Here is a 15028-nt window from a genome sequence, read left to right as displayed (position 1 = left end):
CAGGTCTCCTAGCTGTGAGGCCTGCGTGCTAACCACTTGAACACCGTGCAACCAGCAATCCCTAATTTATTGCATGAATTAGTTCCTAACCGGATCATAATAAGTAAGAAGTAGGATTCCTTTTTTATAAATGGAATATTTTCACCGTTATGTCATAGAAAATCAGTTTCATGCAAACTCCACACAGAGATGGCCGAGGGTGGAATTGAACTCGGATCTCCTACATGCTAACCACAGCCTCAATGGAAATAAAAATGAATATGAACATCTAGCGGGCTGCACGGCGGTCGAGTGGTTAGTGCGCAGACCTCACAGCTAGGAGACCCGAGTTCAATGACCAGTCCAGGGTGTACCCCACCTCCCGCCGGAAGACAGCTGGGATAGGCTCCAGCAACCCCCCGCGACCCTGTGAGGATCAGCGGTAGAAAATGAATGAATAACATTTAGCAGGTGAACTTACCACTTCCACACAGAATGGGAAGATGTCATGAAGTGTGCTTTATATTTAACTAACGTGGTAAATAAGTTTTATGGCTTCTATACCTTTGCCTTTTATAAGTAATATATGTATGTATGTTTATGTGTATATGTATAATGTATAAGTATAAAAAACCGTCACTGATGGTGCCGACTTCCTGCTGCTTAACTTCCTGCTGCTCACCTGGATGCGACACTTGGCCTCCACCAGCTGTAGTTTAGTCTGTGCCAGTTCCAGTTCCATCTGCCTGAGCTGTTCCTTCAGTCCATCCTTCTCCTCGTCCAACGGCTCAGAGGACGAATTGCTGCGGCCGGGCGATGACACCTGGAGGGACCCCATGGTGCTGAACAGGTCTCGGCAGTTCTCGCAGCCTGTTACTTTACTCTGGGTGGAAACACACAGATGAGAGGGTGTACTGTAGGTACTGTAGGTACTGCAGGGGGGTGGAAACTACACAGTTATTTCAAGAAATACTAGTACATTGATCCCTGGTTTGTTGTGGTTAATTGGTTTCAGACCTGGCCGTGATTAGGAGGGCTCCTTTTCTATGAATTGAATATTTTTTGTAAACGTTCTAAATATGGTTTTTAACATAATTCCGCCACCTTGACATGAAATAGCACTCCTATATTTAAGCTGGTATGACCCGATGTCGTAGATATAACAAGAGAAAATAAGCCATATAAGACATATAAATAAGACTTGTGCTTATGTGTGTTGCTATAAATGTGTTCCCTAAAGGAAATGACTTGTGGAGCAAACAGGAAGTGATGTATATTTGAGAGAAGTGATGGAATTCAAACTGTGCAGTAGCGATGGAGAACTGTATCTCTCAGGTACTTCAAATAATCAAATTATTCTACGATAGTACGAAAAAGTATCTTGTTAATGGAAAATCAATATCGACTTTTGTGGCCTGTGATTGGCTGGCGACCAGTCCAGGGTGTATCCCCGCCTCTTGCCTGAAGACAGCTGGGATAGGCTCCAGCACCCCTTGTGACCCTCGTGAGGATAAGCAGTAGAAAATGAATGAATGAATGAATGAACTTTGATTTCACTCCATTAATATTGCTTGGATTGGAGATTTTGCAGTGTAGTGCTCCATCCATCCATCCATCCATCCATCCATCCATCCATCCATCCATAGATCCATCCATAGATCCATCCATCCAAAGATCGATCCATCCATCCATAGATCCATCCATACATCCATCCATCCATCCATAGATCCATCCATCCATCCATCCATAGATCCATCCATCCATCCATCCATCCAAAGATCCATCCATCCATCCATAGATCCATCCATCCATCCATAGATCCATCCATCCATCCATCCATCCATAGATCCATCCATCCATCCATCCATCCATCCAAAGATCAATCCATCCATCCATAGATCCATCCATCCATCCATCCATAGATCCATCCATTCATCCATAGATCCATCCATCCATCCAAAGATCCATCGATCCATCCATAGATCCATCCATCCATCCATAGATCTATCCATCCATTCATTCATCCATCCATCCATAGATCCATCCATCCATAGATCCATCCATAGATCCATCCATCCATCCATTCATTCATCCATCCATCCATCCATAGATCCATCCATCCAAATATCCATCCATCCATAGATCCATCCATCCATCCAAAGATCCATCCATAGATCCATCCATCCATCCATAGATCCATCCATCCATAGATCCATCCATCCATCGATCCATCCATAGATCCATAGATCCATCCATCCATCCATCCATAGATCCATCCATCCATAGATCCATCCATCCATCCATCCATAGATCCATCCATCCATAGATCCATCCATCCATCGATCCATCCATAGATCCATAGATCCATCCATCCATCCATCCATAGATCCATCGATCCATCCATAGATCCATCCATCCATCCATCCATCCATCCATCCATCCATAGATCCATCCATCCATCCATAGATCCATCCATCCATCGATCCATCCATAGATCCATAGATCCATCCATAGATCCATCCATCCATAGATCCATCCATCCATCCATCCTCACGAGGGTGTCGTGTTGTTCATATGGGCAGGTCCACCATGTCCTAACGTCCTGGACAAACATCAGATAACTTGCATCTGCTTCCTGATGAATGAATAAAACCTCACCCTCACAATGTCCAGCTCCTCTTTTGTTGCCGCTTGCTGCTTTTCCAGCCTGGTGCTGAGCTGAGAACAGATCTGAAACATCAGACCATGCTGCTTAGATAACATTTCAACTGTAAGATGAAGTGAAGTTCAACGATGGTACTAACGATGGTAATGATGTTTGGTTAAAATGTGTCAAATGTTGTGTTTTTCCCACGTTTTCAGCTGATATAAACATATTCTGACCTGTTTGTACTCGGCTATGATCGCTGTGGTTTTCTTGATCTCCAACTCGGCTTTCTCCAGTTCCCTCCTGAAGACTTCCTTGAGCTGGGAGAGTCAAAAAAAGGATGCTAAGTGACGACCCAAAGTAACAATGCATCTCCTCCTAAAGTTTCACTTTGGCATGTAAGAACTCCACAGTACACTCCATTGACCATTGTCTCTGGGGACACATGAAGACCTCCATTACGCTACAGCGGAACATCAACATTCATTGGCAACAACATTGGCTTGAATGAATGACCTCAGTCAAGCTAAAGGAGGTCACATGTTACCTGAGCGGTTTCCTCCTCCTGTCGTCTCTTGTCCTCTTCCGTCTCCACCAGACGTTGCTTAGTGCTGAGCAGCTCTTTGTTCAAAACGTCAGCCTTGTCTTCCGCCTAAGTGAACGTAAACATTCCCACAATGCATCTTGGAACCCCAACGTATAGAAATAGCAGCCACTAAAGATGAAGTACTGACTTTATACTACATGATTATTACCTGGTCCAGGTCGTTCCGAAGGGCAATCTTACTGGTGACCAGCTCATGGGCCAAGTCGTCATTCTCTTGTTCTAGCCGCATACTGGCTTCTTGAAGACGTCGGTTTTCCCTCTAAAAACACATACACAATTATAATAGTCTAATAGTTCCATAATAATTATTCATTCATTCATTCATTTGGGTCACAGGGGGTGCTGGGGCCTATCCCAGCTGTCTTTGGGCGAGAGGCGGGGTACACACTGGACTGGTGGCCAGCCAATCACAGGGCACATATAGACAAACAACCATTCACACTCACATTCATACCTATGGAAAATTTGGAGTCGCCAATTAACCTAGCATGTTTTTGGAATGTGGGAGGAAACCGGAGTACCCGGAGAAAACCCACGCATGCACGGAGAGAACATGCAAACTACACACAGAGATGCGCGCTAACCACTCGACCGCCGTGCCGCCACCCATAATAATGATTTCAATAATAATTCCATTATTGCAAATGCTGATTCAACATCGGAGGACAATGTCAACATCGAGCTGGCAGAAAGTTTTAGAGGGACAAACACAAGCCGTGAGTGGATTGAGACAAGCTTAAATCATTTATTGAGGTTCATAATATCTTATCAAGCAACCAATCTGGTTTCCGCAAACAACACAGTACATTAACTGCTGCTGTTAAAGTTGTTAAAGCCTTTGACATCTTTTTAAACCAGCTTCCTAACATCTGATACTGCTGTTGGTTGGTTTTAGAACTATTTATCAGGTAGAAATCAGTGTATAAACGTTGCTGGTCGGTCTTCCTCCTTTCTTCCAATAACTAAAGGAGTACCCCAAGGCTCTGTTTTAGGTCCATTGCTGTTGGTTGGTTTTATAACTATTTATCAGGTAGAAATCAGTGTATAAACGTTGCTGGTCGGTCTTTCTCCTTTCTTCCAATAACTAAAGGAATACCCCAAGGCTCTGTTTTAGGTCCATTGCTGTTTTCTATTTATGTGATTGGCTGGAGAGTCAGTTTACCGTTCCTTTTGCAGGGCGGGGCTATCTGCGTGCTGGGGTTAGCTGACTGAAAGACCGAGGCCGAGAGATTGACCGACACTGTCGGTGACCTCGTTCATTCCGTTCACAAAAAAGAACTAGTTCTTTTGACCCGTTCGTTCATGACCGACACACCACTAGTTATCACGTGTTGTGCTGTTGAGTCGGAACGAACGTGAACATGAGTGAACGCACTGACTCGACACGGCTGACCGGGTCTATACACAGGGGGGAGATCACAGCCTAACGACCAATTGACTGAAATTAACGAAATAAATGAAATGAATGGATCTTTTTACTGAATGAACCGGAATGATCCGGTTCACTGAAATGAACGGTTTCAGCCACCACTAGCTAATGTGTGCTGGTACAATATGTATTAAACATAATTAAAGCCCACAATTAATGTACTGAGTCATTTTTTGGTTTCAGGCAGGCCATTGTTGCCCATCATTGGCGTCTCATGACTGGCCATGTTTTCTCACATGACGGCGTTGCCTTAATGAACCAAGACAGTCATCACAGTTAAACAAAGTCACCTGACATCAATAACTTGTCTTCAGCCTCTAATTTACGACTTCCACCTTAACATACTCACACACGCTGACATACGGTTTATTTAATAAACAGTTTCAACAAAATTACAGTGCACTATCTACTAAGACCATCAGTAACAGTTACAGTCTCACTCTTGTGCTACAATTTGCCACTTCCTGTCAACATAAGTTGTCTATTTCAGGCAACCACAGAGAGCGCCACTTAGGTAGGTAGATTCCACTGCTACTGCTGGCCCGCACGATGTTTTTTTTTTATCTTGTCCTCCACAATAGCGTCATATCCCGAGTTAATATCCAACCACAAAGATATGTAATAATATACTTATTAATCTTCTTGTAATGAAATGTGAGAGGGAGCAGAAGCAGCTTACCACGTTTTGCAATCCAGAGTCACAATGTCCTTCTGTCAAGGCTGCCGCGGCACAAACTAAAGTTTAACACATGATCTTGACAGCAGTTTCCCCTCTCACTTGAATACTTAACCCCCCCCCCCCCCCGTATCTCTCTCTCTCTCCTCTCTGTCTCATCCTCATTTTAGTTGCTCTTATGAATCAAGATAAGATGTATGATAAAATGTATGAAGAAAAACAATACAAATTTTGCACAACAGAAATAATCTAAAGTTCTGGTAAAAGTAATGCAAGTCGATACATGAACCCCCCCCCCCCCCCCCCCCAAGAAACACGGTGTATACACAAAAGAACATGTCCTTTCTTCTAGGTCTTAAAAAAACCCCTCTATTGAAGGAAGAGGAAATGACTCTGCTACTACATCTTATCAACAGCAAACACTTCCTGCCTTCTTGGCAGAAGCAGAAGGATATACTGTAGTTTGTACTGTACTTATAGTCATATATTCAACATACACTATGTAAAATGGTTGAATATTTATTATGGGCTTGCTCAGTAATGCAAGCCCATAGACTGCTGCAAAGCAGCCAAGAAGGCAGGAAATGTTTGCTGTTGATAAGATGTGGTAGCAGAGTCATTTCCTCTTCCTTCAATAGAGGGTTTTTTTCAGTGCTAGCATTACAACTGTTAGCATGCTAGCATTTTAGCTAATTTACTCATGTCTAAAGGCAAATACACACATGGCATCATGTAGGGATGTTACAGGACAACCTTGGCACTTTCTAACCTTGAGGGTCTCTAGCTGGGTGCTAGCCTGATGACTGTTAGCATGTTAGCATTTTAGCTAATTTACTCATGTCTAAAGGCAAATACACACATGGCATCATGTAGGGATGTTACAGGACAACCTTGGCACTTTCTAACCTTGAGGGTCTCTAGCTGGGTGCTAGCATGACGACTGTTAGCATGTTAGCATTTTAGCTAATTTACTCATGTCTAAAGGCAAATACACACATGGCATCATGTAGGGATGTTACAGGACAACCTTGGCACTTTCTAACCTTGAGGGTCTCTAGCTGGGTGCTAGCATGATGACTGTTAGCATGTTAGCATTTTAGCTAATTTACTCATGTCTAAAGGCAAATACACACATGGCATCATGTAGGGATGTTACAGGACAACCTTGGCACTTTCTAACCTTGAGGGTCTCTAGCTGGGTGCTAGCAGGATGACTGTTAGCATGTTAGCATTTTAGCTAATTTACTCATGTCTAAAGGCAAATACACACATGGCATCATGTAGGGATGTTACAGGACAACCTTGGCACTTTCTAACCTTAAGGGTCTCTAGCTGGGTGCTAGCATGATGACTGTTAGCATGTTAGCATTTTAGCTAATTTACTCATGTCTAAAGGCAAATACACACATGGCATCATGTAGGGATGTTACAGGACAACCTTGGCACTGTCTAACCTTGAGGGTCTCTAGCTGGGTGCTAGCATGATGACTGTTAGCATGTTAGCATTTTAGCTAATTTACTCATGTCTAAAGGCAAATACACACATGGCATCATGTAGGGATGTTACAGGACAACCTTGGCACTTTCTAACCTTGAGGGTCTCTAGCTGGGTGCTAGCAGGATGACTGTTAGCATGTTAGCATTTTAGCTAATTTACTCATGTCTAAAGGCAAATACATACATGGCATCATGTAGGGATGTTACAGGACAACCTTGGCACTTTCTAACCTTGAGGGTCTCTAGCTGGGTGCTAGCATGATGACTGTTAGCATGTTAGCATTTTAGCTAATTTACTCATGTCTAAAGGCAAACACATGGAATAATGTGGGGACACTATCGGACTGCCTGGACACTTTTGGGACTTGAGGCTGTCTTGCTAGGTGCTAGCATGATGACTATTAGCATGTTAGCATTCTAGCTAATTTACGCATGTCTAAAGGCAAATACACACGTGGCATGATGTGGGGACACTGTGGGACTGCCCCAAACTTTTCGGGACCTGAGGCTGTCTTTCTAGGTGCTAGCATGGTAGCCGTTAGCATGTTAGCATTTAGGCTAATTTACTCACGTCTAAAGGAAAACAGACACATGGCATGATGTGGGGACACTATGGGACTGCATCAACCTTTTCGGTCCTTGAGGCTTTCTTGCTAGGTGCTAGCGCGGTAGCCGTCGGCACACCGGGCCCGAGGTCCACAGCACAGGTGGCAAGCCCATCAAAATTTCCGCGGGAATTTTCTAGTTCCTTTTAAAGTTGATAATACTGTTTAAATGTGTGTTTAAGAAAGCTGAATCCTTCTGTGTTCAGTGTTTACATTTAAATAAATATTTGTTTAAACTTGATACCTGTAATATTTGTTATCATTGTCATGTTTTCATGTAAATTGAGGCAGCAAAAGCAGTATCGGCCACAAATATCGGCCCGAGCAAAATTGGCAATCGGCTAAGGGTGATGGGAAAAAATCGGTATCGGCATCGTCCCAAAAAAAAAACATATTGGTCGATCCCTACTTAGGATGACCAAAATTATATGATTTCAGATGAAAAAATGTTTCTTTTTTCATATAATATCCAAACATTAGTGTTACATGTAAGCACAATTAAGCTACATTTACTAAGTCATGTAAGATTGAGTACAACCGAGTAGCTCAGGTACTGCACAGTTTGAATCTGTAAATAACTCCTGCAGAGGAGTTCTGACAGTACCAAGAATAGACATGATAGTTTAAAAGTGATAAAAGATGGGAGTAGAATTTGAGGGCAGAATAATGTCATAATGTGTACTCAAATATTTCTAATCTTAGCAACAATTCTAATTATAACTTTGAAAAGTAGTGAGGGGGAGGTTTTTTGACTTAATCACTCAATCAGATGACTACAATGGAACAAATAGAAGATATCCGGAACACTCCTAAAAGTATGTATGTTGTACCTGGTATCGGTCAATGGGATCTTCTTGCTGCAGCTGGCTCTCTCTCAGCGTCTGGTACTCTTTCTCAAACTTCTTTAGCTTCTTGGTTGGAACCTACAAGCACAGATGCAGAATTTATCGATAACATTCATTCAAAGTGATCTACTATACAGTTTGCGTACTTTTTCCAGTAAGTGTACAAAATAGCTTGTGTCTTATTGTGTTATTAATACACTGTATGGTTCCAGATGTGTTTTTTTTTTATCCCAAAAACGTCCTTGTCTAGTCTATAAGCTAATAAACCACAACCAGAAGCCAGCTTTGTCGGCCGTCTACAAATTCATCAGAGGTCGACTCTTTGCTGACAAACACAGTTACAAAAAATATATATGTTTTTGTTTGTCTAAATTAAGCATTTTCTAACATAAAAAGTTTAAATGATCTCACAACAGGCACAGTAATAATGATAAAAAACGATAATTCTAATGAGAATAATAACAGGCTACTGTTGTGGACATCACCCAGATAAAACCTAACTCTCAACCACCAATGTCACTTCCTGTTCTCCGCACATCAGCCACATTTACTGCAACATACATATAAGCACAAGTCCTATATATGTCTTAAATGACTTATTAACTCGTATTATGTCTTCTATATTGGTTAATACAAGTGCAAAGGTGAGTATTTGTGTTTAAAAATGTTTTCTATGCAATAAATTTTCTATGCCATAATGGTGAAAATACTCCATTTATAAAGAAGGAATCCTACTTCATGGAAATTCACTTATCATGGTCCGGTTAGGAACTAATTCATGCAATAAATTAGGGATTACTGACTGCACAGTGGAATAGTGGTTAGCACACATGCCTCACAGCTAGGAGACCTGAGTTCAATTCCACTCTCGACACATCTCTATGTGGAGTTTGCATGTTCTCCCCGTGCATGCGTGGGTTTTCTCCGGGTACTCCGGTTTCCTCCCACATTCCAAAAACATGCTAGGTTAATTAGCGACTCCAAATTGTCCATAGGTATGAATGTGAGTGTGAATGGTTGTTTGTCTATATGTGCCCTGTGATTGGCTGGCGACCAGTCCAGAGTGTACCCCGCCTCTCGCCTGAAGACAGCTGGGATAGGCTCCAGCACCCACTTGACCCTTGTGAGGAAAATGAATGAATGAACGAAATGAGGGATTACTGTGACTTTTAAGCTTATTGTCTTAACATTTTGGGCTCACTGCAAAGGACTAAATGGATTTACATGATTTCTTATGGGAAAAAAATAATTTGGTTAGAGTATGTTGTCCATTACAGTACAAGTAGCAATAGTGTGTTAATGCATATATAGCAACACATACGTGAATTTTGGGGAAAAAAGAACTGTTGCTTCAGACAACTCTGTGGTATTGTGGTTTATGCAGCACAGTTTCGAGTCTTCACTCTTGCAAAATTGAGTGCAACATCAATTCAACTAGAGCACGCAAAATGAAACATAACCTAATCTTGATATTTTAATATTATTATTTTATTTCTATTTATATTATTTTGTTTCTTTCTCTAACAAAGTATATAAAAAAGTGATACATTAGGTATTGAGCTCTGCCTGGAAGAAATGAGACAACCCGAAAGACTGACGGATACAGAGCTGTTTCTATGTATATATCTGGTAATTTGATCTCCCCTGTGTGGAAACAACATCACCACAGCAGCGACCGTTACTTCTGGGGATTCCGGTCATGTGATATTTCTCTAAGATGCCAAGTGTGTGCATCTTCTTGATGTTATCCTACATCACTGCAACCTTCAACCCCAAAAAGTGTGGTTAATTAAATAAAACTGTATAATAAGGGATATGGTTGACCAATTCTAGCATACTTTTACTGTCGGTGCAATCACATTGTTCATAAGAACTATTTTCTGAATATTTCAGTATGTAATAGACGTAAGGTTATAGGCTTCGGTTAAGAACGAGTTCTGTTCCAGAAATAAAAACAGGCATAAATCATCGACCATAGACATCTGCCATTTGACGCCCCTGCACAAGCTGAAGCTCTATTGTTCCGCTGAAAGAAAAAACACCCCAGATCATGATGACATCCCTTCCCCTCCACACTTTCTTCTACTTTTCGATGTCCCATGTTTGATTCTTCAAATACATTTTCTCGTCTAATGATTACTAAACTGCACTCCCCAGCAACAACCTTGCTTTGGGCTAAACTATGATCTCGTGTCTTGACAGACAGCCAATCACAAAACTACATTTTTTTTTGCATCGAGTACTTCACTTTTTTTTGTTCCATAACACTCAGGATCTTTCAAACTCTGACTGTTTTACTGCGTTCGACCTCAACGGCAATGATACGCCGCAAAAAGCTTTGCTAATGCTGCTCCACAACCCGACTGCATTCAAAGAAAGGACGCCTTTTTGCCTTTACAATTAAGGGATCACGACAGTGTGAATAGCCATTATAATTGTTTAAGCCAAATAAGTAGTGTCCTATAGCCCCGAATTCATGGTAATATGAATGTGGCACACACTTATAGTTGCCTTATATTTGTATTTTTTTTTTATCATTAAGCCATTGTGATGCTTGCAAATGCTGAATTTAGGCAAAAAATATGTAAAGGGGTGCACAGCGGGATGAGTGGTTAGCACGCAGGCCTAACAGCTAAGAGACCCGAGTTCAATTCCTCCCTCTTGCCATCTCTGTGTGGAGTTTGCATGCGTGGGTTTTCTCCGGGTACTCCGGTTTCCTCCCACATACCAAAAACATGCTAGGTTAATTAGCGACTCCAAATTGTCCATAGGTATGAATGTGAGTGTGAATGGTTGTTTGTCTATATGTGTCATGTGATTGGCTGGCCACCAGTCCAGGGTGTACCCAGACTCTTGCTCGAAGACAGGTGGGATAGGCTCCAGCACCCCTGCAACCCTCCTGAGGATAAGCGGTAGAAAATGAATGAATGAATGAATGAGTTCTCCTCCTATTTTGTGTGGAAGTGGTAACTTTTTGGCTTCTTATTTTGTCTTTCCCCACCCTCGGCCATCTCTGTGTGGAGTTTGCATGTTCTCCCCGTGCATGCGTGGGTTTTCTCCGGGTACTCTATTTTCCTCCCACATTACAAAAACATGCTAGGTTAATTAGCGACTCCAAATTGTCCATAGGTATGAATGTGAGTGTGAATGGTTGTTTGTCTATATGTGTCATGTGATTGGCTGGCCACCAGTCCAGGGTGTACCCAGCCTCTCGCTCGAAGACAGCTGGGATAGGCTCCAGCACCCCTGCAACCCTCCTGAGGATAAGCGGTAGAAAATGAATGAATGAATGAATGAGTTCTCCTCCTATTTTGTGTGGAAGTGGTAACTTTTTGGCTTCTTATTTTGTCTTTCCCCACCCTCGGCCATCTCTGTGTGGAGTTTGCATGTTCTCCCCGTGCATGCGTGGGTTTTCTCCGGGTACTCTATTTTCCTCCCACATTACAAAAACATGCTAGGTTAATTAGCAACTCCAAATTGTCCATCGGTATGAATGTGAGTGTGAATGGTTGTTTGTCTATATGTGTCCTGTGATTGGCTGGACCAGTCCAGGGTGTACCGCTGGACCCTGAAGACAGCTGGAATAGGCTCCAGCAACCCCATGCAACCTTTTTAGAGGATAAGCGGTAGAAAATGAATGAATATGTAACAGCTTAAATTTCCATATGTTTTGACTAATAATAGGCTGTATTCAACCACAAAACAACATTATTTATTAATGTATTTCGGAAAAATTGTGATAGAGTGAAGCAAGTGACTATAACTACTAAAGGTGACTTTACCATGACATTGTAATTTATCCAACACACATTGTCCGAGAAGATAAGAGAATTAAGAGCCTATTCTGTTGTTATCTTTGGGGGAACAAAAGGCAGTTTAGGGCAGGCCAAAAATCATGTCATACATTGTTACCCAGCATGTACCATTATACTGAAATACATGTTGAAAAGCACCAATATATGGCAAAAATGATTTCTCCTTTTTTTTTTTTTTTTCATTCGAATGCATAAAAAGGAGCTGGAGGACATGAATTGCTTCCCATTAATCTTAGTGGCTACAGTAATAAAACCTATTCCGAAAAATATATCATATATAAGTACTTCACCTGGCAGTAAAAGTAATTTTGGAGCTGTGGAAAAACAATTAAACCCATATTAATGCACCTAATCTCTTTTGTGGGATAAATAAGATGGACTTATTTTATGGCTCATGTTTCATAAACGCACTAAGACTCCAGCAGCTTTTTGCATATTTGCCCAACTTGCTGTGGTTTTGTTCAATTAGTTAACACAAACAGGTTTAGTGAGCATGTACAACACAACGATAATAACAAAGGAACGCATAATGTATAATGCATAATGTGTCAGATCAATCTACAGTCAACTCATTGTATGTTAACATTTTATAAACTTCCACATTTTTTTTTTTCTAATTATGACTTTCGGACTTAAAACTCTGCTCTGTTAAGGGCGGCCAACTTGCCTGTCATTCTCTTCTAAAACAATAGCGCCAACATTTCAATAAACCACCCTGCAATTACAGATACTGGTTAGGCATATTTTAAAAGCTGCGAGTTTTTAATGGGATAGGTTGACGGAATATTTTCACTAGTTGTTAGACTGTAAGAATGTCCTCCCATTTCTGTGTTTAACTACACTGTTTATGATTTCGGGCTTACATTTGACTCTTTTTCATGAGTTTCACTTAGGTTTCTGTTGGGTGTTGCCATGCATGGTCTGCTTGTGGTCGCATTGGTGACGTCATAGCATGTGTTTTGGTCGACGTTCACACTTGCCTCACTGCTGGCAGGCGAACCAAGACCCATCTCTCAGGCGGTATCGGTCCACCTGTTTGGTTTAGTCAATTTGGGTCTTGACTAAGCAAACAGACTCTAGTCCGTTTCATCCATCCATCCTCTAGACCAGGGGTCGGCAACCTTTACTATGAAAAGAGCCATTTTACCCAATGCCCACTGAAGAAAAATAGCCTGGAGCCGCAAAACATATAGTATGTTTAAAACAACATTGGAGGGAATTTGGGGGTATCAAAGTAGTTCAGATAAGAAAAGACGAGTTGGAGTACTCTTGCTAGTATTGGAGATAAACTTACATAAATGGATGTGTAAACTACTGTAAACGTAAAAACAAGTTCCCATGCCGCTGTTTTTAAATTATCTCGAATTTATTTTTTAGATTTGTAGGTAAGTATTACTTGTTTTTCTTCATGTACTGAACTGGATAGCAGTCAGAACTCACTCAGGATGCATTCATGGTCTCAGACAAAGTTGGATTTTTTAAAACTCATTACAAAAGACGTGCATTTTCCCCACTCGGGTGTTAAAAATATTCAAGCATCGCAAAGGGAGCCACAATAAAGAGTCTGAAGAGCCACATGCGGCTCTGGAGCCGCAGGTTGCTGACCCCTGCTCTAGACCACTTATCCTCACTCGGGTCTCGAGCATGCTGGAGCCTATCCCAGCTGTCTTTAGGCGAGAGGCAGGGTACACCCTGTACTGGTTGTAGTCTGTTTTTTAATTGCTTGAAATTATATCCCACAATTACAACCCCAGATACATCTAGACACTTCCCACAAATTACTCGATGGTTGTTATATCACATCTCAAACGTCAATCAGGAATATTCTTACAGACCCCAGAAAGCATGCACAGTGTTGCTAAAAACAAATATAATTCCGATTCAAAGCAGCCAATAAATGAAGAGCTTGCAACCAAAAGGCGCTAAATCCATTTTGACTGATTTCGAGAAATCAATTAATTACGCACAAAATCTATTTGGTCATCAAGTCTATATTGCAAATGAAAGAGCTATCAATATAGGTCATAAAAATGCATGCTATAAAAATCCTGCACACACCATGTATTTTATATTTTTTTTTAATATTTTTTTTTTCGAAGTCACCTTTAACTTCTTCAATGGCATTGTTGTAAAATAATGTAAGGTGCTTTAATGTGCTATGCTAATAAAATAATTACAACACAGAAGCCATTCTCAACATACAATACACCCCCCCACCCACACACACACACACACACACACACACACACACACACATGCACTCGTTCACCTTCACACATTACAGAAAAAAATGTTATACCCTACCACTAGTACACTGTTACTGATAAAATTTTGTTAAGATATTAAAGTAAAGTTGGAGGTGTCAAGGTAGAGACATGCCTTTTATGGTGTAAAAAAAACTTCAATGTTACAGAATACTGTAAAAACACAATTTGTGTTCTCCTGAATTGCATAACATACTGTAACTATCATACGTGTACTTAATGTACACAAACAAAACAGGGTGCGCACTGATACTGGCTTTCTGTATGTGCAGTGCCAATTGTATTCTTCTCTCTGATTGGTCAGATTATCAATAGATGGGAAACTTGGGCCAATCAGAATAATGAAAGGGATTTAGCGCCTTTTGATTGAAATCTGAAATGGAAATAGCGCCTTTTGGTTGAAAGCATAAATTTTATATCACTTTTTTTCATATTTTTTAAAATGATTTCAAGACCAAAATATGTGATTTGGATACACATGACAGAGGTCTATTAAACTCATGAAAAACATGCAACTTGGTGAAAATTGGATTTAGCGCCTTTTGGTTGCAAGCTCTTCAAATACACTATGTGCTATATGTATCACTATATTGACACTATATTGACACTATATTGACACTATATTGACTCGTACTTCGGTACGAGGTGCAATGAAAAAAAAAAT

The 15028-nt window shown here is 41.0% G+C and overlaps 1 protein-coding gene across 4 annotated transcripts in view; it reads right to left on the bottom strand.

Annotated features, from left to right (window-relative positions):
* The window catches only part of rabgap1l (RAB GTPase activating protein 1-like), a 113956-nt gene that overhangs the window by 2746 nt on the left and 96182 nt on the right, over positions 1-15028 (bottom strand). For all 4 annotated transcript variants that reach the window (XM_058074388.2, XM_078789958.1, XM_078789959.1 and 1 more), the window contains 6 exons: positions 8271-8363; positions 3382-3492; positions 3174-3278; positions 2863-2946; positions 2638-2709; positions 662-862 (listed from right to left, as the gene is read on the bottom strand). In XM_058074388.2, coding sequence (XP_057930371.2) covers positions 662-862; positions 2638-2709; positions 2863-2946; positions 3174-3278; positions 3382-3492; positions 8271-8363 — 666 coding nt within the window. The remainder of the gene's footprint in view (positions 1-661; positions 863-2637; positions 2710-2862; positions 2947-3173; positions 3279-3381; positions 3493-8270; positions 8364-15028) is intronic.

Source organism: Doryrhamphus excisus, linkage group LG4 (genome assembly GCF_037039965.1).
Source record: "Doryrhamphus excisus strain RoL-2023G ecotype Guam linkage group LG4, RoL_Dexc_Guam_v1.1, whole genome shotgun sequence".
Taxonomy (NCBI): domain Eukaryota; kingdom Metazoa; phylum Chordata; class Actinopteri; order Syngnathiformes; family Syngnathidae; genus Doryrhamphus; species Doryrhamphus excisus.
The sequence above is the reverse complement of the archived record's forward strand: the minus strand, read 5'-3'. Positions and strand labels throughout refer to the sequence as shown.